The sequence below is a fragment of the Carex rostrata genome, chromosome 22 (genome assembly GCF_964058835.1).
Source record: "Carex rostrata chromosome 22, lpCarRost1.2, whole genome shotgun sequence".
NCBI lineage: Eukaryota > Viridiplantae > Streptophyta > Magnoliopsida > Poales > Cyperaceae > Carex > Carex rostrata.
Window position 1 is genome coordinate 3,127,059 of NC_135939.1, and position 22,799 is coordinate 3,149,857.

The 22,799-nt window shown below is 33.0% G+C and overlaps 1 protein-coding gene across 2 annotated transcripts; it reads right to left on the reverse strand.

Annotated features, from left to right (window-relative positions):
* Positions 1-1,615: 1,615 nt before the first annotated feature.
* Positions 1,616-6,896, reverse strand: LOC144573823 (Agenet and bromo-adjacent homology (BAH) domain-containing protein). Of its 2 annotated transcripts, none has more exons than XM_078323578.1 (6): positions 6,417-6,896; positions 4,753-4,838; positions 4,536-4,664; positions 2,997-3,659; positions 2,657-2,879; positions 1,616-2,569 (listed from the first exon to the last, which is right to left on the reverse strand). In XM_078323578.1, exons 1-6 carry the CDS (start codon positions 6,706-6,708, stop codon positions 2,082-2,084), a joined length of 1,881 nt encoding a protein of 626 aa, XP_078179704.1. In that variant the 5' UTR covers positions 6,709-6,896; the 3' UTR covers positions 1,616-2,081. The 2 variants fall into 2 exon arrangements, with proteins under 2 accessions (XP_078179704.1, XP_078179705.1); XM_078323579.1 differs by lacking the exon at positions 6,417-6,896 and adding an exon at positions 5,020-5,280.
* Between the last annotated feature and the right edge of the window lie 15,903 nt (positions 6,897-22,799).

Genomic DNA, 22,799 nt, shown 5'->3' on the forward strand with positions numbered 1-22,799 from the left:
ATTTTTTTATATAGATACAAAATTATTGTTTTTGAATGAGTCAGAACAAATAATTTTGTACGTAGCTTAAAAAAATAGTAAAAAAATATAAAAATTGATCTCCAAGCACATTTTAATATTGAGATCTATTGATCCAAACACATTTTAATATTGAGATCTATTGATCGGTTGGGATTGATAGTTTGTACTTTAAAACTGAGACAGGATACGAAACATAAAGACATTTTAACCCTCAAAAAAAAATTAAGACGTTTCAGCCTTTTGTTAGAGAAAGATAAATTAACACGTACATGCTGTTGATGTGGAAAAGAAACACCAAAGGCTGATCATCTTCTGTCAACTCAAAAGTCAAATCGACAAGGCTAGCTAGTTAATATTCGCTTAAAAAGATAAGAGGCGTTTATCTTAAATCTAAGTGGCATACAGCTAACACAACACTAAAACCAGCAGCTCTGTGACATTATAAAATTTGCAAAAGATATACATACGATGGCAGATGGTAGTAGGATCGAATGATTATCCAGAAGTACAACTCACTTCTGGTACCTGACGCAACCAACTCTCAATTCTAGTTTCTTATCAGATTTTACCCAACCAAAAATAAAAATAAAAATAAATTGGTATCAACGAAACTTGTTTCACAATGCCACAAAAATTAGAAATGTTAGTTTGATATCTCAACCCTCAACATATGCAAGAGAAATGTTTCATTTCATTTCTCCATGGTTCATAGTAAATCTTAATCTCCAGCAAGAAACAGAGTTGTTATGTCAAAAAAAAAACCTTGTAACTTGACACAGAACAACCACAACAAATAAATAAGGTATCCCCGCATTAACAAAGTACCATTGCCTACACAGTAATTAAACCTTCCTCGTAAAGTCATTCTTCTATTTTTCACCTTCCCAAGAGTTGATCCTTGGACAGTCTAGGCCGAAAAGAAAAAAGTTTCTCTAGTTCAAACAGATATTCCCAAATAAATTCTTACCAGTTATGATCACATCAAGTGCCCGTACAGAACCTGTAAAGACTTTGTAATTAACTAGGTATTTGGACCTTCAGTTCGCTTCCAGAATTCCACAGAAATTTCAAATTCAGTCTGTTTATCTAATGTAATCAAATAGAGGTGAGATCAAGGGCTTCTTTTATTTTTTGAAACATTAGATATCAAGGTCTTCATTGGGCACATAATGAACAAATATATAAATAACATGTAAAAGGCAGCATTCATGGAAATAAGTACCTGAATAGAGCCACATTGAACTGCTCACCCTTGTAAACTTGCAGTCTGGCACCTACACTAACATGCCAATTCTTCTCATCGATGACCATTTATTATTCTAATTTTTTTTCCCTTGTCTTTTTGTTTCTTTCCTTTCCTCTTTTTCTGCATCTACTTACTGTAAACTTCCCTCAGTTTCATCCCGTTCTCAATTTTTTTTCTTTTATTATTCTTATATTTTCCCTATCTTTTTATTTATTTCCTTTCCTCCTTTTCTGCATCTACTTATTTGACCTTTCATCAGTTTCACAACGTTCTCATTTTTTTTATCTCATTGTGCTCTTCGAGCCAATTTAGACTAGAACAGAGCACATACTGACAAATCAGATATTGAGCAACAAGATCAGCAGAGATTTATAAATATTTCAAGAGACAAAAAAGATAACCATCAGAATTATGTAAGACTAACTAGTAGAAACATCTATTACATTCTGAGACAAAATCACAACTAACAAAGGTTAGCAATATGATCAGCAAACACTCAATATATATTTTCAGACTAAGTTAAAACAGCTACCAACATCTACTACCCTACCAGACAAGGGAAAGCAACAAGCAAGGTCAGTAAATAAAACTCTGGTTAGGCTTTCCTACCAAAGGAATTCAACATCCCTCTCTCATCCCAGCACTAACTGATCCAAACAAAACTTAATCATGCAAACAAAAAGATAAGTTTCTAACCTAGCGAAATTTACAGTGTGGATCCAATAACCACCTCAGCTCCCAATTTATTCTAAAATCTCAAAAGAATGACCATGGGGATGCAAAGAAAAACTCACATCACTCCAATAGCTTGTTGTTATTGTGACATCACCAAGTTTGACATGGCAACAGGTGGCGCACTAAATATCGGATCCCTACTAGTCTTGCAATTCTCATGATCAGATGAGTCTAGTAGAACAAAACTACCACATGCACTCGGCTCAGTCTCTTCCTGTGTGCACTCACTGCTTGACCCAGGGCTCCTTTTGACTCGATTCGGGCTGAACCGGCGGCGCTTTCTTGATTTCCACTTCAGCCCGTCTAGCATCAGATCCTTTTTCAAGTCAGGTGAGGAAGGAGTGCAGTTCTCCTGAGCAGCATCATCTGTTGGAGTAGAGGTTTCTCTAAGGGTTTCTGACTTCAGCTCCTCCCGTGAACTGGAGGCTTCCTTCTGTCTGCTACCTATGGTGCCAAGTATAGCATCGGCAATATCCTTCCTCTCTTTCACAGGGCTCCATTTCCCATCAACCCACTCTGAGGAATGTCTCAGCTGTCCTGGGGCAAAGATAGATACTCGCTTTTCACCTACAAAGTATAGCAAAAGAAGTCAGCAATGAACTCAAACAGTTTTCTCTGTTATGTAACTGTAGTAACCAGAGAGTTATACAATACCTGGAAAGTAGACTTGGATTTTTTCATCAGACTCGCAGTGAATGACTATCCCTTCCCACCAGCCATTCATCCACCGAGCATCCACCATAGAACCAACATTAAAAGAGCAGTCTGAGCTTAAGATTGGTCTCTCCGACGAAGGGGCCGGCCGCACTGTTGGCCTTTCGACTTTGCGTACACCTAGATCATCCAGAGTAGCAGCCCGACTGCACAAGACCCATTCCTAAACAAAAAATATTATAATAATAGGGTAAGTATTTGACTAAATCAGTTGAAAAACAAGCTCCCAGAAAAAGAAAAAGAAAAAGTTTATTGTTGCATTAATCGTGCATCAATTTACCTCTAATTTGCCTGTTCCGTCAGCATCTTGGATATCCAAGTACTGTACTTTGATTCGATCCTGGTGTTTTCTCAAAATAATGCACCTAAACCAGCATCCCCTAATACCACTATCTTGTGAAAGTACCTCCACATTCTGACCTGGCAATGGCTGCCACTTTCCACTAGCTGCCTTAACAGAAGCAATTTTCTCGTCAACACCAATAGCATCCCGTTTCCTCTTTTTACCTGTTGAAATCTTCAACCTCAATTTTAAAGAAGTTGGTGCAAACATAGATCTAACTGCTTCCTGACTCCAATAACCCTGTAACTGGGTTACATCAAAGGCCTTTATATCATCATTGTCTATCAATCTACGGCACATGTACGGGTACAACCGATGATTTGGTCGGGCCTCAGAATGAAATTGATCAAAGTGGGCCGGGTTGAATACACAGGCAAGGCCGTCGATGCACTCTACGCTGAGATCTTGGAAACAGAGAGAGAAGAAAATCTCTCGATCGGTCACATCAGGAGGCAAGACAACAGAAGCTCCAACCTCATCTACTTTGTGAAACCACCGCACAGACACCATGTTATTCTCTCGCATGTCTACATACAGGTCATCCACATAAGCCACTAGTCTCTTATTCTCTTCAGCCATTATGTACACAAAGTCATGCACCTGTATGTCCAAGGGTTAATAAGCATAGGTTAGTAAATCTCTAAGCACAACAAGGTATTTATTGGCCTGTTTAGTTCAAGAAGAAATAAAATTTTCCAAAAAAGGAAAGAATTTTGTGTATAATGTAAACCAAACCAACCAAATAAATCTAATGACCAAACCAATAACTGACCCAATGTAACCAAATTTGAACTCCCAGTTTAACCAGGATTAGTGCTTCGCTAACTCATTGAAAAGCAATAACATGATTGCTGACTAGCTTATCTTGTATTGTACTACTATAAGAAGATAGTCTTTACAAGTATTCATTTGTTTAGCTTTCAAATGTCGAAACCAAACCAAAGAAAAACAACCATACAAAATTTAATCAGTTAAAACCAAACCAATTAAACACACAGCATTTGATACCACCTAACATCAGGAGCCTAAACATAGCAGGCTACAATATTAAGGTCGCTTTTCCCAGAATTTTAATTTTACTTTATTTTGCAGACATTGCGAGCCAATGTAAAATACAGCCTCTTTATGGAAATGAAACCCACCTGAAGACTCCGGTTGGGTTTCATTTCTAGCCTACCCCAACTTGTTTGGGACTAAAGGCTTGGTTGTTGTAGTTTTGTTGCAGACAATACCCAACCTTTCTGAAGGATCTGCTACTAGCACTAAGCAATTGTTTCCTTACATTTGACCCAAAAATATTTTTTCACTACTGGGGTTCAGAATGTATGATAATACTTTTCGAGTATCAATTGCAAATAACCCCACCATGTTTATTGAATGATAAAGACATGTTTGAAGCATTTTGTTTTCTGTTCGTTTGCACTAAACTGTAACAATTAGAATGGTTTGCAACCTAAGAGGTGACAAGGCACTTACAGAAATGGTGATTCCCCTCCTACAGAAAGATCGGTAGTGCTTTCGTCTTTTCCTACAGGTCCATGCAGAGCCCATCCATGAGAAGTTTTTTGACTGCTGTTGGTTTGGTATTGACGAAGATATGATGATCTGAACATAAGATAAGAAAAGGCAAAGAAAATTAGATGATTTGAAAAGGATATATATATTATTCTGGATGGAAAGGACAAAAATCTACCTTTGATGAAGGGCCATCCATGGGGTCGAAGTCTTCATAGTCTGAAAATCTATCATCAGTAGGGGATGATCTGTAGGTACTGCAACCTATTAAAGAAAAAGGAGGCACCATTTTTAGATTCACTCGTAATGCAACAAATAGTAAAAGATAATTCGCTTTTTAGAGTTGCACAAAGCTGAACGATTCAAGAGCTAAAGATTCAAGTACTGTGCTGATTAATTTCTTTATACAAGGAGATCAACCATAAAGAAGGGTGAAAAAATTTACCAACGCATCGCATGACAAAACTCCAGATTAGACAGAGTGAAATTACTTGACAGTTCCAAAACAGTAAAAGAAGGAATACGACTAAAACAAAATAACCAAAATTAAGAAATATAGGAGAGTTTCATTCCTTAACACTGATAGGAAATTAAAGTATTGTCTTTATCAATTACTAAGTCTAATATGACGTATCTAACCCATACCAGATCTATGGCGTCTATGGCGTAATGAAGTTTCTCCAGAACTCTTGCCAAGGGAGAAGACCTGAAACCTCAGGGAGTTTCAGGGATGATTACGTCATTGAAAATTAAATATACAAAATTGTAGATCAAAAAGCAACCTGTTCAAATTAAACATTGTTGAACGGTTTTAGCCTCGCTGGATTCCATACTATTTCTGAAAAGAAACAGAAACAAAATCAACTTGTGCCAAAGTGGGGCGAAACCTCTTTGAAATCTTATGGAAATACAGATGCTAATTGGATAACAATTTATTCAAATTACAGAGGCAGTAACAACTCAGAAGGCTTCAATCAAGAATTTCAGAATATTTATCTTTTTCAAAACAAGCATAAGATGTATTTAAGGTTGTAGATCCTTTCAAATTTTGAAGCTCTGGCAGACTGGAACCAATATAATCAAACAGAAAACGTTTTTATTCTCTAATTTAAGTGTATCTGGCCAAAAAGATGGTAAAAAAAAGCATCAGCTAAGCATTCATACAAATTAACAAGCTTGGTAGAAAGAAAACTCCAGAGTTAGTTAAGAGTTGCAAAGTAATAGCAGAAAATTTACAGGAAATTACTCGGAATTATGAACATAAGAAGACCCGAAGGTAAATTCTTTCCAACAAAAACCTATAATTTTATTATCTAGGGTTACGTTAAACTCTAATTTGGTCACCGCCTCAAATCAGCCTAAGCAGCAAAACAAAAGACCAAAGACCGAAACCTTCACGAATTCAAACTGAATAACAGCCACAAATAGTAGATCGATTGACTTGCCGCTCATCAGAAAATTATAGTAATATTAGGATGGCAAAATTGATTCCCGATTTTACAAATAAAAGAAAATTTACATAGAAACAGCCGCGAGGAAGCCGCTTCTGCTAGTCCATTTGCCAAAATTTAAATAAAAGAAGACGAATTTGTTCTCTAGAGTTTGAATTAAAACCAAATATTTTTTATTTTATCGGATGGAGACCTCTCCCTGATTTTGACGAGATTTCTGCCCAGGAAATCTCCTGAGCTAACAAAAAAAAAAAGTACACCGAAGTAATAAGCACTGGAAGGTACAAATCTCTAAATATTTCGCAAGGAAAACTCGAAAAAACCGCAACGAAACAGATTCTTCGACAAAATACATGGTAGAAACAGAGATGCTGAAAAATTATAAAACTACCTGAGATGAACGAAGAGAGCCAATCAACAACCTCACGCCTGGTCTTCCACTTGAGGGCCATTGACCCATCAGCCAGAGGCGAGCAGTGGGGCGACGGCGACTCCATGTGGCACGACCGGAGAAATCCATCAACTGTCTCGTAAGTCATGTGGCGGAGGCTCCTCTCCCTCCCCACCACGGCCAGATCCGAGCTGCCGCAGCTGTCTTTCAAATAATAGTGCACTTCTCTCTTCCCTTTGTCGGTTGACACCACCACCTCCTCCCATCGTGTGTATCTCTTCGATTCGTCCATGGACGCTACGAAGGAAGAAAACCCTAACCCTAGCTCTAGGTTTAGAAAGAAGAAAGGGAAGAGGGGCTTGCTTAGTTTTCAAAATCGTATTATGGCAACTAGAAAAATAGAAAATAAAAAAAGGGAAGAGCGAGGTGAGGGAGAAAGTTCGGGCTTAACAAGGGAAAAGATAAGAGCGAGAAGAAGAGAAATCTTTAGATAGAACCGGTTCATAATTGATCGATGACCCGGAACTTGTCCCCCGCAGCCAAGTTTGCATAGGTCCAGAAATACAAATTTGTAAATTATAATAATTTATAGAGTAAAGTTAGGGTGTGATGTGCTCACGAAGAGGATTTGGTAAGCATAACTCCAAAAGTATATTGAATCAACTTCAAATATTGAATTCAAACCGGTTAAATTCATGTACTTCATGAGTGATGTATGTATATGCAAAATTTTGAAAGTTTCGAATTTATTTGCCACAAGGTTAAGCGGTCAAAGAAATGAATATTTTATAAGTTAATTTATAAGTTGTTTTATATATTCAATTTTTATCATTTCTTCGACCGCTTGACCTTGTGGCAAATAAACTCGAAACTTTCAAAATTTTGTGTGTACATGCATCACTCATGAAGTACATGGATTTCAACGGTTTTGATTCGATATTTGAAGTCAGTCCGATATACTTTTTGAGTTGTGCTCATCAAACCCTCTTGATGAGCACATCACACCCTAGCTTTACTCTAATTTATAATAGAGTCTGGCTAGTATAACATCAACATCAACTTCAAAACCTATTGAATCGACTTCAAACAGTGAATCCAAATCATTCAAACCGATCTTCTTCATTCGTTGTGCGTTTACATGTAAAATTTATAACTTTTTAAATTTATTTTGTATCAAGTCAATCAGTCAAATGTGTGAGTTTTTAAGTTAATTTTAATACATTCATTTTTTAATTTTTCTACCGCTTGATTTGATACTGAAATAACTCGAAAATATAAAAAGTTTACATGTAAATGCATCACTTATAAAGTAAATTGGTTTGAACGGTTTGAATTAGTCGTTTGAAGAATATTCAATCAATTTTAATGTTAGTATCATGTGACACTGGTGTCATACTAGCCAGACTCTTTATAATAACTTATTAATAACGAAAAATTATAATAATTTATAATTTTCGATACCCATTTTGTAGATGTTTTTATTATGGGTGAATTTCACATATACCCCTCAAAAACTTCAAAATTATGTATTTCCCTCTCAAAATTTTGAAATTACATATTTCCCCCTCTAAACTTCATAAACTCACAAATTTACCTATTTTATTGTCCTTTATATTAAAACTCATTCTAAATTTATATAATACCCATTTTACCCTTTATTAAAAGCATAAAATGCCCATTGGACTCAAATTTGAATTTGAAGGGTTCATCTACCGTCCGATCCATGTGCATCTCATTAAGATCTGTCCACGTTGCTTCAATATACGTGTGTGTTTTGCTTCAAGATTAGTGTTGATTTAGTGTGCACAGACTTAAAGCAATTTTGATCCGCACGCAATGCATCAAGATATGTGCATGTCACTTCAAGATACGTGCTTGTTCGCTTCAAGATTCGTGCTGATCTAGCACACACATATCTTAAAGCAGTTTGGATGGTAGAGGAACCCTTCGTGATTCGAATTTAAATATGATGAGTGTTTTATGCTTTAAATTAAAGATAAAATAGGTATTTTATAAGTTAAAAATGAGTTTTTATATAAAAGACAATAAAATGGGTAAATTTGTGAGTTTTTGAAGTTTAGAGAGGGAAATACGTAATTTCAAAATTTAGAGGGGGATATGTAATTTTGAAGTTTTTGAGGGGAATACATGAAATTCCCCCTTTTATTATAATTGTTGATGTAGTAATTTTATATATGATACAAAATATATTAAATATTATTTTATACGATATACTATGTATTTTTTGCCGCCTAATCACAAATAAAATAATTCACGCAATTGATTATTTGAGGAATCATTAGTTAAATTAGTAAGATGTTTAATACTAAGTACTAACCAACTTGTCATAAGTTGAGAGAATTATTGAACTAGTCAATTTCGCTATAGGTCACTAAACTTTGTTATTTGTCACGAATTGATCACTCAAATTTGATTTGTCCCTTTTTAGTCACTTATCTTTGTTATTTGTCCCAATCAAGTTCCTCTATATTTTTCCATCCAAAATACTAACAGAATATGCTCATTCCGTTAATATTTTGGATGGAATATGCTCATTATGTTAATATTTTGGATGTAATGAGTATATTATGTTAATATTTTGGACGAAATGAGAATATTCCGTTAAGATTTTAGATGGAAAAGTATAGAGTGACTTGATTGGGACAAATAACAAAATTGAGTAACTAAAAATGGACAAATAAAACTTGAGTGACCAATTCATGACAAATAATAAAATTTAGTGACCTCTAGAGAAATTTACCCTTGTTTTTAATAGTCTGAATACATTTCTATTCTCAACCTTTAAATAGTAACAGATATAAATTATGCAGGAGTGAACATTAGCTTATGAAGTTATAAAAAGTTCGTGTTTAATTTTCAAAAAACGAAATATAATATGAAAAATAAAGGTAAAAAAAAGTGATTCTGATATTTTGTATAACAAAGATGTTGGGACCTTTCTCTTTTGGTAGATAGAAAATCACTTTCATCATATGATATAGAAATTTTAAAATCAATATTTTTCTCCATCCAAAAAAACTATAAATAAAATGGGATTTCCTACGACATTTTGTTATATAAATTTAAGTGAGACATTTTGATATATAAACTGAATTGAATTGAGTGATTCAAATTAATTATTTGAATCTCAAAATTTAAAATTGAGAGCGATAGTATAGATCAGTGCAATAATAGCACGATAGATTCTCTCTTTTATGTCCTAAATTGTTTATTTTATTTATTTTGAATTAAACTCAAGGGAAACAGGAGTAGCTTAAGATTTTATTCATATATTGTTTAGATGATAATGTTTCAATCTCAATCATTACTAGATCGATATTAAGTGAAAATACAAAAGGTGATTTTACTTGAACTAGATTATAGACGAAATCATCGAGTTAATGTCATTATTATCGATAGAGTAAGATTATATAATTGAAGAGGAGGGTTTTAATACCTCATATTTTATATCTTCGTTTTCAAAGACTAAATTATTGATCCGAACTGCTTAATATGATATTTATACTAAAATATGTATGGAGGTGAAATTTTAGAATTTTTGAAATTTTCTTACTATTTTTTAAGATATGTACAAAACCACTGTTTTTTTACCGTTCAAAAAATAATGATTTTCTACCCATCTTGAAAAATAGTAAAATAATTTCAAAAATTATAAAATTTTATTCCAACTATATTTTAGTTTGAATATCGTGTTGAATGATTCGGATCGACAATTTAAACTTTAAAATATAAATATAAGATATGAGTTATAACGAAGTATGAAAAGTACAAGCATTGAAACCATCCTCATAATTGAGATACTGAGTCGTATTTACTTTACATGGTTGTAGACATTAAACCATACGCCTCTTCTACCTAAAACTCTACTAAAAGCGCCGAGAAAAATAATGTCCACGGTGATCTCGGTTCACAGGTGCGATCACACTGGTAGTATGAACCGAGTTCATCTAGGAAATTGGAAATCGACGGCCTTATATTTTGTCCGCCCGCTGTTCTTGGCGGAACATCCCCGAAAGTAACTCAATTTTTGAGTTTACACGTGTCCGATTCCTATTAGGGATCAGTATTATTTGAAGGATCCAGATCCATTAAGGTTCGTGTTAGATCATCTCTAACGGTCTGGATTAAAACTAAAAAATTGGGTTACTTGATGGGAACCGGATTCCCCAAAACGGCGGTGCAGAATTACATGTTGAGTCAGATCCGATGTTTGTATAAAACAGCACAACATTCTTATCGACCCCTAGACGATTGACACGTTAGAGTTGATGTGAAGAGCACAAGAAGAACGGGGGGACCCGACATGGCGAAACGTTTCGCGCTGTTGACCTAATCAAACCGCGTGGGCTTCATGAACTACGTGGAGAACTCTAATTCGGCAGTATGGCTGTTTGTTAGAACTTAGAGCAATGTTTTTTCGTGTGGTAATTTAATCCAGGTTAAGGATCTAGTGTGGCGAATTTCATATGTTGAATCAATTTGAATTGGAGTTCTGAAATTCACAGGATCAATTTTAATATTTATAAATCTTTGAAAGATCTAGCTCATTCATAATCATATTGTATAACAAATATAGTATCTAAAATAATTATGTATATGTAGAATCTTAAACAGTCTTTTATATATGACGGGCTCTAAAAATATATATTTTGTTTTTAATGAAAGAGAGCATTTGTATCATTGGTTCTGTTAACAAAAATTATTAAAAATATCATTAAAGTCGAATTACAATCAGCAATGCTTCATAAAGTTTAAAAGTTAATGTAATTAAACAAAAATTTAATATTTTTTGTAAGATAAAATTTCAAAAACTCGTAAAAATATAACAAAAAATATAATACATCAAATGTTAGTAAAATAAGATCCGAATTAATGATTGTTCCTTGTAAGTTATGATTAACATAATCCTAAATTATTCACAAGAAAGATACAAAAAAATAAATTGGGGGTGGGGGGGGGGTTGGTTTTTTTTATTTTGCTTATTTATTGTACCGAATGATTTTTGAATTATACCCGAATCACAAATTTTGTACCCTGCAGAACCGAATATGAATTATTTGTTTGTCACCGTGGTCTTGGTTGCACTTTCGGCCGCAGAAAATCATGTCCAAAGGATGATTTGTCTTTTCTCCAGTCAAATTCGGACTGATAATTGTCAGGCTGTAAATGGGTAAATTTTCTTCGGATCTGATCTATGATTCCTTAATTTCGCCAATATCTTGTCATCTAATTGATTGCTTTCAAATGAAATTGATTGGTTCACTTAAATGGTGTGACGGTCATTTAGTTGGAGGCTTCTCTTGGGTAAAGATTTTAACAGATCAGTTTTAACTTCATTCAGTGCATGGACTATAGAATCAAAACAGCTCTGCATATGGTTTGTGCGCTGCATGAAGTTAAAACTACTCTGTTAAAATATTTACCACTTCTATTGTGCGTTTAGGATCTTAAGTTGCATTTTCTGAATAATTTGTTCCTTTTGTTCTCGCTTAAATTACTCTAGCTCATTGCTTGATAAAACTAGTTTAATTTTTCTTATCAAAGCTAAAATTATCTTATCCGAAATATGTATATTGTGAAAGATAATTTAAAATATAAGATAATAGGTAGAAAATTATCAGTTAGAGATTTATTTTTTATAGTTGGTGGTTAAAATTACCACTAACAAATATAATGACAAAAAAAATTATTTACAGAGTGAGTTAGAGATTTAAAACAAATCTATAATTAAGTCTATAAATACACCGTATAATCGTACACAAAATATGCAAAACTAATATAATATTTATTTCCTCCTTTTCTTTCTTGACTTTTTTAAATAGAAATCATGTCGATTTTTCTAAAATTTATGTTGCATAACCCAGCTCGTTCCAACTAATAACACCAAACAAATATTCTAGAAAATAAATCTTTCAATTCTTTTATTCTGTCTTTTATTCCAGTATAAATATGTGTTGTAAATAACAGTATGCACTCGTCAAACGGACAAGATACTGCTAAGTGATTAATTGGTACGCGGTTAATTAGTTGAAATTATACGGACTATTAATTATTTTCATTAAAATTATGTGTATATTAATAATTTCATGTAAGCAACATATTTATTCAATGAAAATAAGTTCGACAATTAAGTTTTTCAATTAAGAATAACATTTTATTTGAAAGAAATAAAATATTCCAACACAAAATTACTAAATTTAATTTATAATAACAACTTATTTTTTATATGAACATGTTGTACTAATTGAAAAAATTACATCAGTAAATAAGAACAAATATATGATATATAAATAATAGAAGAATTAATCAATTTCAAAGTAAGAAGAAAAAACACATAAAAAATATTGGATATATATCCAAGCACAAATAAAACTACCATATAAGATTTATAAAACTTATTGTCACACGTAGTTAAAAAAAAACAATGTAAAAATAAATATTCACCATAATAAATAAGAAAAAACATAAGTAAACATGAAGATTAAATGGAAATAAATGAAATAATCGGCCGATTAAATAGACGAATCCGTTAACAAGCCTCTAATTAGTGTATTTGTAACGGTTTGATTGCCGTTAACGATTAAACAGACGTTTTAATCGACCGGTAAAGCCTTTTTAAACACTGATCCCAATACTGGCGAACATGCCTATGCTCATGTCCTTCTTATACCTGGAATAAAAACTCCTAGGATCCTCTTTATACCTGGAATAAATATTTCCTTTCTATAATTCTATTCCATATTTAAACATCTATTTGTTTTTTATTTTATTAAATAAACATAAATTCCCTTCCATTAATAAGCATCTAATTCATCTTTCTCTTACCTCTCATAAAGTCTGAACTTCTATTCCAAATCTTGACCCTTAATTTATCTACATCTCCAAAAAAAAAAAGCAAGCAGCTGATCTCGCCAAGTTCATCGATGGCCTCTGTTGCTGCACCATCCACGCCAACTCGAAATGGCCACACCGCACCGGACATCACGTTTGCCATCCTAAGGCGTCGGACGTCCCTGCTCCGCTTCTTCTGAGATGCTTCTCCGACAGTGTCGCCGCTTCTTCGTGAGCTGAAACGACACCTTGTCAAAACGTGCTCCGCTGATCTCCCAATGAAAGGCGAGGATCAGAATGGGATACTGACTTCACGGGTCCATTTCAAGATTTTTGATGTGGTTGTCTTACCCGAACCCGGTTACAAGTCATTACCTTGATTAACTGGATCCGAACTTTCTAACAAAATCCCTCCAAGAAAAATTATCAGTTTGACTAAGTTCAAATTATCTTATTATTTTTCTTTGTGAGACTTTTATTCAGAAAAGGACAGATATTGTTTCTGAGTAAAGAGTAAACAAAAAAAAACCAGTATTATTAACTTATTGTCTATATCGTTGAATTTTGCAAATATTCCAAACTACAACAATGATTGGTCGATACGGATTCAGAAAGTTATATTATATATATATACACAATATATATACTATAGACTACAGCTTGTTGCAAAACAATTAAACGAGGTACCTCGAACATTCTCGCCTAAAGGCTAAAAGCCTAAAAGTCGTTCTAGTCAAGATTCGTGTACTAGTCCATTAACGACAAGTCATGTGTCATTTTCTCCGCCACTCAATTTGTGAGTTCTTATGTGTATCAGGTCAGTTCGTAAGTTGAGACGAGCTGAAACTAGGGTTGTTCAGATGGTTCCGTTTGTTCGGTTTTCAACCGAACCGAAAAACTTCGGTTTAAATGGTTCGGTTCAATTTTTGAATCATTTCGGTTTAAATGGTTCAGTTCGATTTAGACTTTTCAAAACCGACTAAATCGAACTGACTGAATTATATTAGTTTAAATATAGTTTATATTTTATTTGGTTCAATCATTGCTTCATTTCTTTCGTTTTAGTTTAAATATTTTAGAACATCTACATATTTTGTATGGAATTGAACAACTTATGTATGAACATGTTTAATTTTCCTTAATAATGACATCAATATGTTTACTTCGGTTTGAATCGAACAAATCAAAATTTACTTCAGTTTGTTCGATTCGGTTCTATTTTTTTAAACCGAAAAAAATGGTTTGTTTTTTTTAGTTCGGTTTCAACCGAACCAACCGTTTGAACACCCCTAACTGAAACTATAGTAACAAAATTTGCGTTTAATTCAAGAATTATTGGCAAATTAAACGTTTTTGAGTCACCAACAGATCAATACGTGTTTAATACAATGATTCGCAAATTAAATGGTAATTTATGAATTATTCGCGTATTTTACGAATTTGTCATTTTATTCACGTTTTCTTTTCAAAAATTCGTCACTCTCGTCGAGCAAAGAAATCTCCTGTCTGCTATGGAGGCGACACGTGGTTTTCATTTCTCACTTTCCAGCCTAGTGTACATGGTGGGGCCAGTCTCTTGTCTGTTGTAGATGTGATAGGTGGTTTCCAAAGTTTTGGTTTAAACTTTAAAAATTAAGCAGTAAGAACTCAGATGGATTTGATTTAAACTTTAAGTTTTGATCCAAACTCAAAATGGCCCTAAAGCATCTTCACGTGGCAGTCTGGCAGCCCATGTTTGACACAAATTTGGATCCCTAAAGTAAATTATTATGAATCACAAATACAGGGTGTAATTCTGAATCAAGATATAATTCCAAATCATTTCCAAATTCAGCCCGTGTTTGACACGTGGCAGTCTGGCAGCCTAAGACTTTTGGTCCAAACTCAAGGTATAATTCCGAATCATTTTCAAATTATATTCAAATTATTTCCGAATCACAAATTTTTTATCTCGCCGAACTGAACCCTAATTATTCCTTTGTCACTGTGGACTTGAATACTGGCAAATGAATTCGGATTCTGTTCGGCGAGATCAAAAATTCATGATTAGGAAATAATCTGAGTATAATTCGGAATTATTCGGACCAGAGATTTCAGTCCTGCAAGAGAGCAAATAAAAAAATTTAAAAAAATGTTATGGGAAAAATTTAGAAAAAATTCGGAAAATTCGCAAATTATTTGTATTTAATTTTGTCAAAAATTTGGTCAACAAAATAATACGGTGTTCGGTTCAGCATCACTAGAAAAATAAATTATTCGGTTTTAATTCGCGAATAATTCGTGGATCTTTGGACTAAGTTGAAACTTGAAAGGAGCGCTTCAGTTCTGCGTTAGGAGTTACCTGCCACATAAGATCTCATTTTATGTACTGCACGTGGGGGGACCCAGGGCTATGACGCCGTTGGGACATCGGGTCCATGCATTCTGAATTTCTGATGATCCATCGGCTGGTACCATTTACAATTACATCGTCTTCAACTTTTTCAGTTTCGGCGGTTACGCAATAAATCGAATCGGGGTCGCACACGGAATTTTACCAGATCGAATCGGGTCAAAGGAACTTAAACCGGGGAAGCAATTGCAGATCCGCACATGGTGGGGCCCAGCTGGATGGGATACTGGAGAGGATCCAATACAAAAGTTAATGGATGAACCGTGAACGTCTCACAATCTGTGGCTTTGAATTTTAATTCTTTTGTTCGGTTGCTTGTTCTTATAGCTTATCTTTTTCTTTTTTAAAATCTATGAGAGAGTGACGCCGCAACAAAAAAAAAATTGAAGATCTTAAAATATAGCCATTGAAAAAAAAAAAAACTTTGATGTCACGTGATATCAAATTGAAACTTGGAATTTTTCTCTAAATATCATCGTATCATATTTATCCTTCTGAATTTTAAAAAACGGAAATTTACCCATTTTATTGTTATTTTTATTAAAACTCATTTTCTATTTTATTAAATTTCCATTCTATCCTTTATTAAAAATATAAAAAATATCTAGCATACTTAAACATAATGTTGCTTTTCTAATTGATCGATTTTCAAGAGCAAATAATTAATTTGTTTACTTATGTATACACGGTGACATTTAGGAATAAATTTGTGTATGTGTAAGAAGTAGAAATATGTATCATTTTTTTTTGAAATCCGACCAATTAGAAAACTATAATTTTTTTTAAACATGCTACATTTCTTTTATTTATTTATAATAAAAGGTAAAATGGATTTTTAATTTAAAATGAATTTTATTAGAAAATGCAATAAAATTAATAATTTTTTAGTTTTTAAAATTTAAAACAGTAAATATGATATTATGGATTTTTTTTTTTATAAAAGCGGAAACAATTCACCGATTTTTATTAAAATCAAAAGCTTCCATGTACACAAATTTTAGAAAGTGACAAAACTAAAAATTACAATCCAAGTGGAAAATGACGGCCAGCTACATTGCTACAAAAACCATAAATCCTGTATGCCAAAACTGTGTAACAGACTGTATCAATCTTCGGTGGCAATAAATCTGCTGCGATCCAAAGGAATTGCATTGTCCCTGTTATCCAAATCAAACCTTTCATTTTTTTTAAATGCACAAACTCAATGGAAGTTGTTTTTGTACACGAATCTCAAAACAAATGAAAGGTTGGATTTGAAATAACAGGGTCCTGCAATTCCTATGGATCACAGCAGATTTATTTCCATCTTCAGTGGCTATGACGTGTCCACACCTACGCTGATGCAATACTTTCAGATCCTCCATCTCTCTCATAAACTTGATACCATATTCTTAAAATCACGTGACAAAATGGGATTTCTTTTTTTTTTTGGGAAAAAATATGGGAGTCTATCTCTCGTATTTCATGAATTCAAATCGGCTGAAATTTCAACTCTTCTTTCTCTCTCTTCTCTCTCTCATCAACTCTCTCTTCTTTCTCTTTCATTAACTCTTTGATGAGAGACAAAGAAGAGAGAGGAGAGAGATAGAGAGGGGAATTGCAGGGACTCTAAAATTCTCTTTAGAATTTCAGCAGATCCGGATCCATATTTCATATATACTTATATAGAACACGACAAGTGTCAAATTTTTACATCAAGATAATACTATCTCCATTTAATCAAATTCACCTTAGAAGTGTCTAGCTGAATGCCTTGAAAATAATTTGAAAGTTTATATACATTCTTATATATATATATACCGACTAATTGTTTATCTAGATATATATTATGTTGATTATTACTAAAAAAATATGCAACTTAAATTGCAAGATTCGCCGCAATCATAATCATGAACATTCAGAATACATGCGTTTTAAAACAAAAATTTCCTATCCTAAAGCAAAACGTTGAAAAAAATGACATTTTTACCATTTTCTACAAGTTTCTCAATCCCACATTAATAGTATATCTATATCTAATATCTTTAAGAGTGAGGCTGCTAGTGAGCCGAACCAGCTTGTGAACCAATGAGTTTAACATATCAATATTTTATATTGAGTCAGACTCTAAATTTAAAAAAGTCTAAACTCGACTCTACTCAAATTTTGATCTAGAACAAGACCGAATCCCAAGTCGAGCCGGTCGGCTCATGAACCCATCAAATCGAGTCTCCTCCTCTTTGGCTCTTTTGTTCTATCGCTCTCTTTCTCTCTCTCTCTCTCGCCTCTCACCTCGCGCTCTCGATCGCTCTCATCTGCTCTCTCTTGAATGTGATATGTTAATGGAGGTGAAAGTTAGGTTCCGTTGACCTTATTTAAATTAGAAAAAACATATATAAAAATTTAGTTAATTATTTGAGTGCATTTTAACGGAGTAAGAATAGCATGAATCCAAGAATAACATTATTCTTGTGAACTATTCGATGTTTGGATGGAGCAAGAATAGTACTAATTGTATCTCTACAAACAATCTATTAACGCATGGCACTAACAACCGAGCTAGGCCCAAATATGGTATGAGCCGGGCCGAGCCAAGCTAAGTGTTTACATGGGTAGAGTCGAGCCGAACTTTTTCTTTCAAAATCCAGCCAAGCCGATCGAGCTGGAGCTGATTTATTTTTCTTTTCTCTTTGAGCTTAACCTTAATCATTAGCAGCATAGAGTACATATTCAAAAAGTTAAATTTTTTGATAAGTTATTGCGAAAATTATACTTAACCTGTTAGCCAACAAATAACTTAAAAGTCTTAAACCGTTGAATCATTAATTACATCTAATCCACTATTTTACCAATAAAACTTTATTCACTATTTGTAAATTTATTACCGCTGATTCACATTTATTCTCGCTTCTATCATTGTTATCTTTATGTAAAAAAATACAATCAGTAGGAATCAAATTCACATTAAAATTAAGTTCTTTCCATATTGTCTTTTAAATTTTTTACAAAAACTGGAAAGTTACAAGAGAATTAAATTTTCAATTATCAAGTAACCAATAATCTTAAAACTTTTGTTCTAACCAATTATACTACTTCTTTCTCAATTCTTTACATATTGTCAGATGAGTCCGACCTAAGGGAGGAATGTAAAATCTGATACTTGAATGTAGCAATTTCATAGCAGTTTAGTGGGTAGTTTCTTTTAGTCGGTGTTTTGCTTAACTGGATGTATGCTCTATTTTGTCGTTATGTTTTGGTTATATTTTTTTTGTTATGCTATAGGTTTTGTACTGTTGTTTTAGCTCAATAATATTGAACTTTATATATAGTTGTTTGTTCAAAATCAAGTCTGGTACCACTAGTATTAGCACTTTTCAAATTTGTAATATGTAATTGCTTGTTCAAAATCAAGACTGATACCACTAGTATCAGCACTTGTCAAATAATGTAATGTTTCGTTTTGTGAAATGATTGGAGTAGTTCACTGTTATTAAAAAAAAAAAAAAAAAAATATTGTCAGCGAGTCGATCTGACAATTACTTTGGATCGGTCGATCGGACAATCTAAATGGAAGAAACACAATGATAGCAGAAACGACGTTACTTGACTCTGCCATAGAAGATCCGACACCTGTTTCTATTTCACGTGCGTGAAAGAGTGTTAAATAAACAAATCTGATTACAGCTAGCACCAGCTCACTCGGTCTCGGTTTTTGGATTCAGATTTCAGAACAACACAAATCTTCTCATCGCACGCCGATGCGAGCGCTTACTTTATTTTCCTTCTTGTTTTATTTCGGCGGCACGCTGTGAGCCACAGAAATCATATCTTGCTTTCAATATGAAATAATTTCATGTCGCATCTATGGGTTTAACCAGAAGATACGCATAATTACATAATATGCTCCGAGAACAGATTTGACCCGGTTCTAGATGCTTCGACTTTCCTGACCCTCGTTTTATGTTTTAGGATGCATCTGAGCCGTTGATCAACGTAATCAGGTCACGACAAAGGACAACCGCCGTCTCACTGCACGTGATAAAAGACGGGGCAGTCATGTTCAGTTTTTTTTTTTTTTTTTTTCAACTGAAAAATAGTGTGCTTTTTTCGATTTTTCCCTTTTGCAATTGGAAATTCAGCCGACAAATGGGAATGGGCACAGGCACGGAAATTGAATTGAAAAATACTGTTTCTGTGGAAAAAAAAAATTTAGTTCAATTGAATTTTTTTTTCCCACGGGAACAGTGATTCGGCCGAACAAGCCCTCAAAGTGCGGGTTTTTTTTTTAATTTAATTGAAAAATACTTTTGAGTGTGATTTTTTTTCAATTTCTTTTTCTTTTGCAACTGGAAAATACTTCCGAGTACGATTTCTTTAACTTTTTTTATTTATTTTTGCAACTGAAAAATACTTCTGAGTGTGATTTCTTAGAATTGCAACTGAAAAATACTACAAAGTGTGATTTTTTCAATTCCAGAGAAATTATATTACAATCGGACCCTCAGTGCAATGAATGTGTATCCCGAAAATTTTAAAAATACCTCTGCCCAAATATTGATAAACTAAAAGAATACCGAATCCTAAAAATTCAAAATTTAGCATGATCGCAATGTCAAATGGGAGATTTATTTTTGAAGTCCTCCAATTAACATTGCTGATCGTCAAATTCATCATATTCCCTTTATTCAACGCATATTATCTTTTGATTTTAATATGTTTGTTTATTTATTTTCAATAATAGTAAGAATAACTTGTAATTTGAATATATTAACAGAAACATCAAACAAAATAGATCAAGTTTATTATTTTTGACATTTATAATTTTTACTCTTGGCTATTTTGTGGTTTTTTTGTTTATTTTTTTTTGGGAGAGAGTATTTATAAAAAAATTGGGTTAAAAATTGATGCACTACTTTAGTTGGTTTACATGTCTGTGTTTTTTTTTTTTTGATTTTCTTGACAGTTTAAGCGTTCAGATTTTACGAGATAAACTTAAAAAAATATGTAATTAGTTTGTTCAATTCTGATTCGACTCGTCATGAGCGAGTTTAAACTAAATTTAGCTCAATTTGTGTTAATTTCACTCGTTGTGGAGAAGATGAATTTCTTTTGAACAACTCTTTCCTAATTTTTCCGTACACATCACGATAATATGAAGTCATTTGTCGGAATAATATTTAATCTTTTTACACAGTTCGCGGTCTATGCTTAGTTCACAAAAAAAAAAAATTATTATTTTTTATATATAAGAACTAGCATCTGATTTAGTAGCAAAAGCACATGATTTTCATATAAGAGATTATGAGTTCGAAATTCGAAATTCGGATAAGAAAAATTATTTATTGTAATAACAAAACTATTATATAGTTGGATCACTTGACTTTAAATCTTTTAAAAAAATATTATTTTTTATTTATGATGAAACTCACAGCATAAACAAGCTGACTGGACTGGATTTGTAATTGGCTACACTAGAGCCGATTCATTCTTGATATGAACCGAATTCAAACTTTATCTAACCACAGTATTGCATTTCTATTCTTTAATAAAGTTTCCAATTTTTACGAACATAAATATTTTTCGCCTTTCTCGTAATAAAGTATGCACTGTACTAAATACAACTCTCCACACTCAATTTTTGGTTTTCGTCAGATGAACTTTTGAGTTTTGATCAGGCCAAGTCAAACGGGTTGAGAACTTGAGATGCATTGGACGTTTTTAATCTTATAGAATTCCTCTTTTAAAAACTGTGAACTTACTCTTATAAACAGTACGGAAAATTAAGTTGGCCACCGTCTTCTTTTAACAAGTTTATGTAGCAATAACTACGAGACGTCCAGCACATGTGTTCTTGCTTGTTATTACTGTATCAATCGCAATTCGAAACCTTACACCAAAAATTACTGTTACGAGGAAAGCAACTATTTGAAATAACTATGGGTTTCAAAAACAAAATCTTGCTATTCGAAATAGTTGTTTTTCTCACTAATTCACTGATTTTTGTAGGAGATGGAATGACAGCTATTTTTGGATTGAAAGAGAAAATATTTCTTTCTTGAATTTTTGTAAACACCACATTAACTATTTTTTCATCTTCATATCATGACAATTCATTTGAGATCCTACTTATCTATTTTTTCTCTTAATTAACACCACATTAACACTACTTTTTTCTCAGTTACAACTATTTATTTTTCCAAATGTATAATCTAAATAATATTTTTACCGATCCGAATATATCATTTTTATACTAATATAAAAATCATTATTTTCTCTATTCTCATCTACTAATTTACTAATATCTCTATTCTTACATTAATCCTTGCACAATCCAAACGTCACAAACGTCAAAATAGTATACTCACATCAGCTTGCACATGAATTAAAATATTTATTTAAAAAATTGAGAATAATGTCGCTCATCCAGACTACTCATTTGAATTTGTCCACCAACAATATTGTGTGCAACTACAATCAGAACCTTTCAAAATATAGATGAAACCATTAACCTTCTTTTTTTTTTTTGCCAAATTACCCGTAGATCGAAACATTAAATTTAGGCACTTAGTCGAACACAGACTGAAGACGTGACTGTCATATTTTTGACAAAACATTTCACCAGCCACTAGCTTTGTTATACATCCAATTAAAAGGGACTGTTTGGCAACAAGAGATTAAGAGATTAAGAGCTTAAAAAGCACTAAAGAATTGATGTTTAATTATCTTAATCCGTAAATGAAAGCTAATGAAGCTAAAGAAAAGGATTAAGATCCAAACCAAAAAAACTAAAGATCTTAACCTGTACTAAGAAAACGATGTTTAGTAGAGTTAAACAATTAAGGAAGCAGATTAAGCCTTAAAGATATTTAATCCCTCTTGCCGAAAATGAGTTGAACAGATTAAATGTCATCGCCCAGATAAGTTTGCGGCTAAATACTTAATTAAAACAAACATGAAATTAGATATTTCATCTTAATTAAACATTCCAATCCTCTGGTATGGATAAGGTTTTGTTGTCACAAGGAAAATATCTGGACAAGGAGATATCATCTAATTGACAAAGAATAAGGTTAGCCTGTAAAAAGTTGAAAACAACTAGAATGAGAGCCGTTACAATTAGAGTTGGAGCCGCCAAATTTGACCCCTTCAAGATTGCTATG

What these genes read in the sequence shown, in the direction of transcription:
- LOC144573823 (XM_078323578.1), bottom strand. Translation starts at nt 6,708, where the DNA reads ATGGACGAATCGAAGAGATACACACGATGGGAGGAGGTGGTGGTGTCA. An exon ending in TGGATGGCCCTTCATCAAAG is followed by an intron (nt 4,665 to 4,752) that starts GTAGATTTTTGT and finishes TCTTATGTTCAG; the next exon opens with ATCATCATATCTTCGTCAAT. An exon ending in GGAGGGGAATCACCATTTCT is followed by an intron (nt 3,660 to 4,535) that starts GTAAGTGCCTTG and finishes TTGGACATACAG; the next exon opens with GTGCATGACTTTGTGTACAT.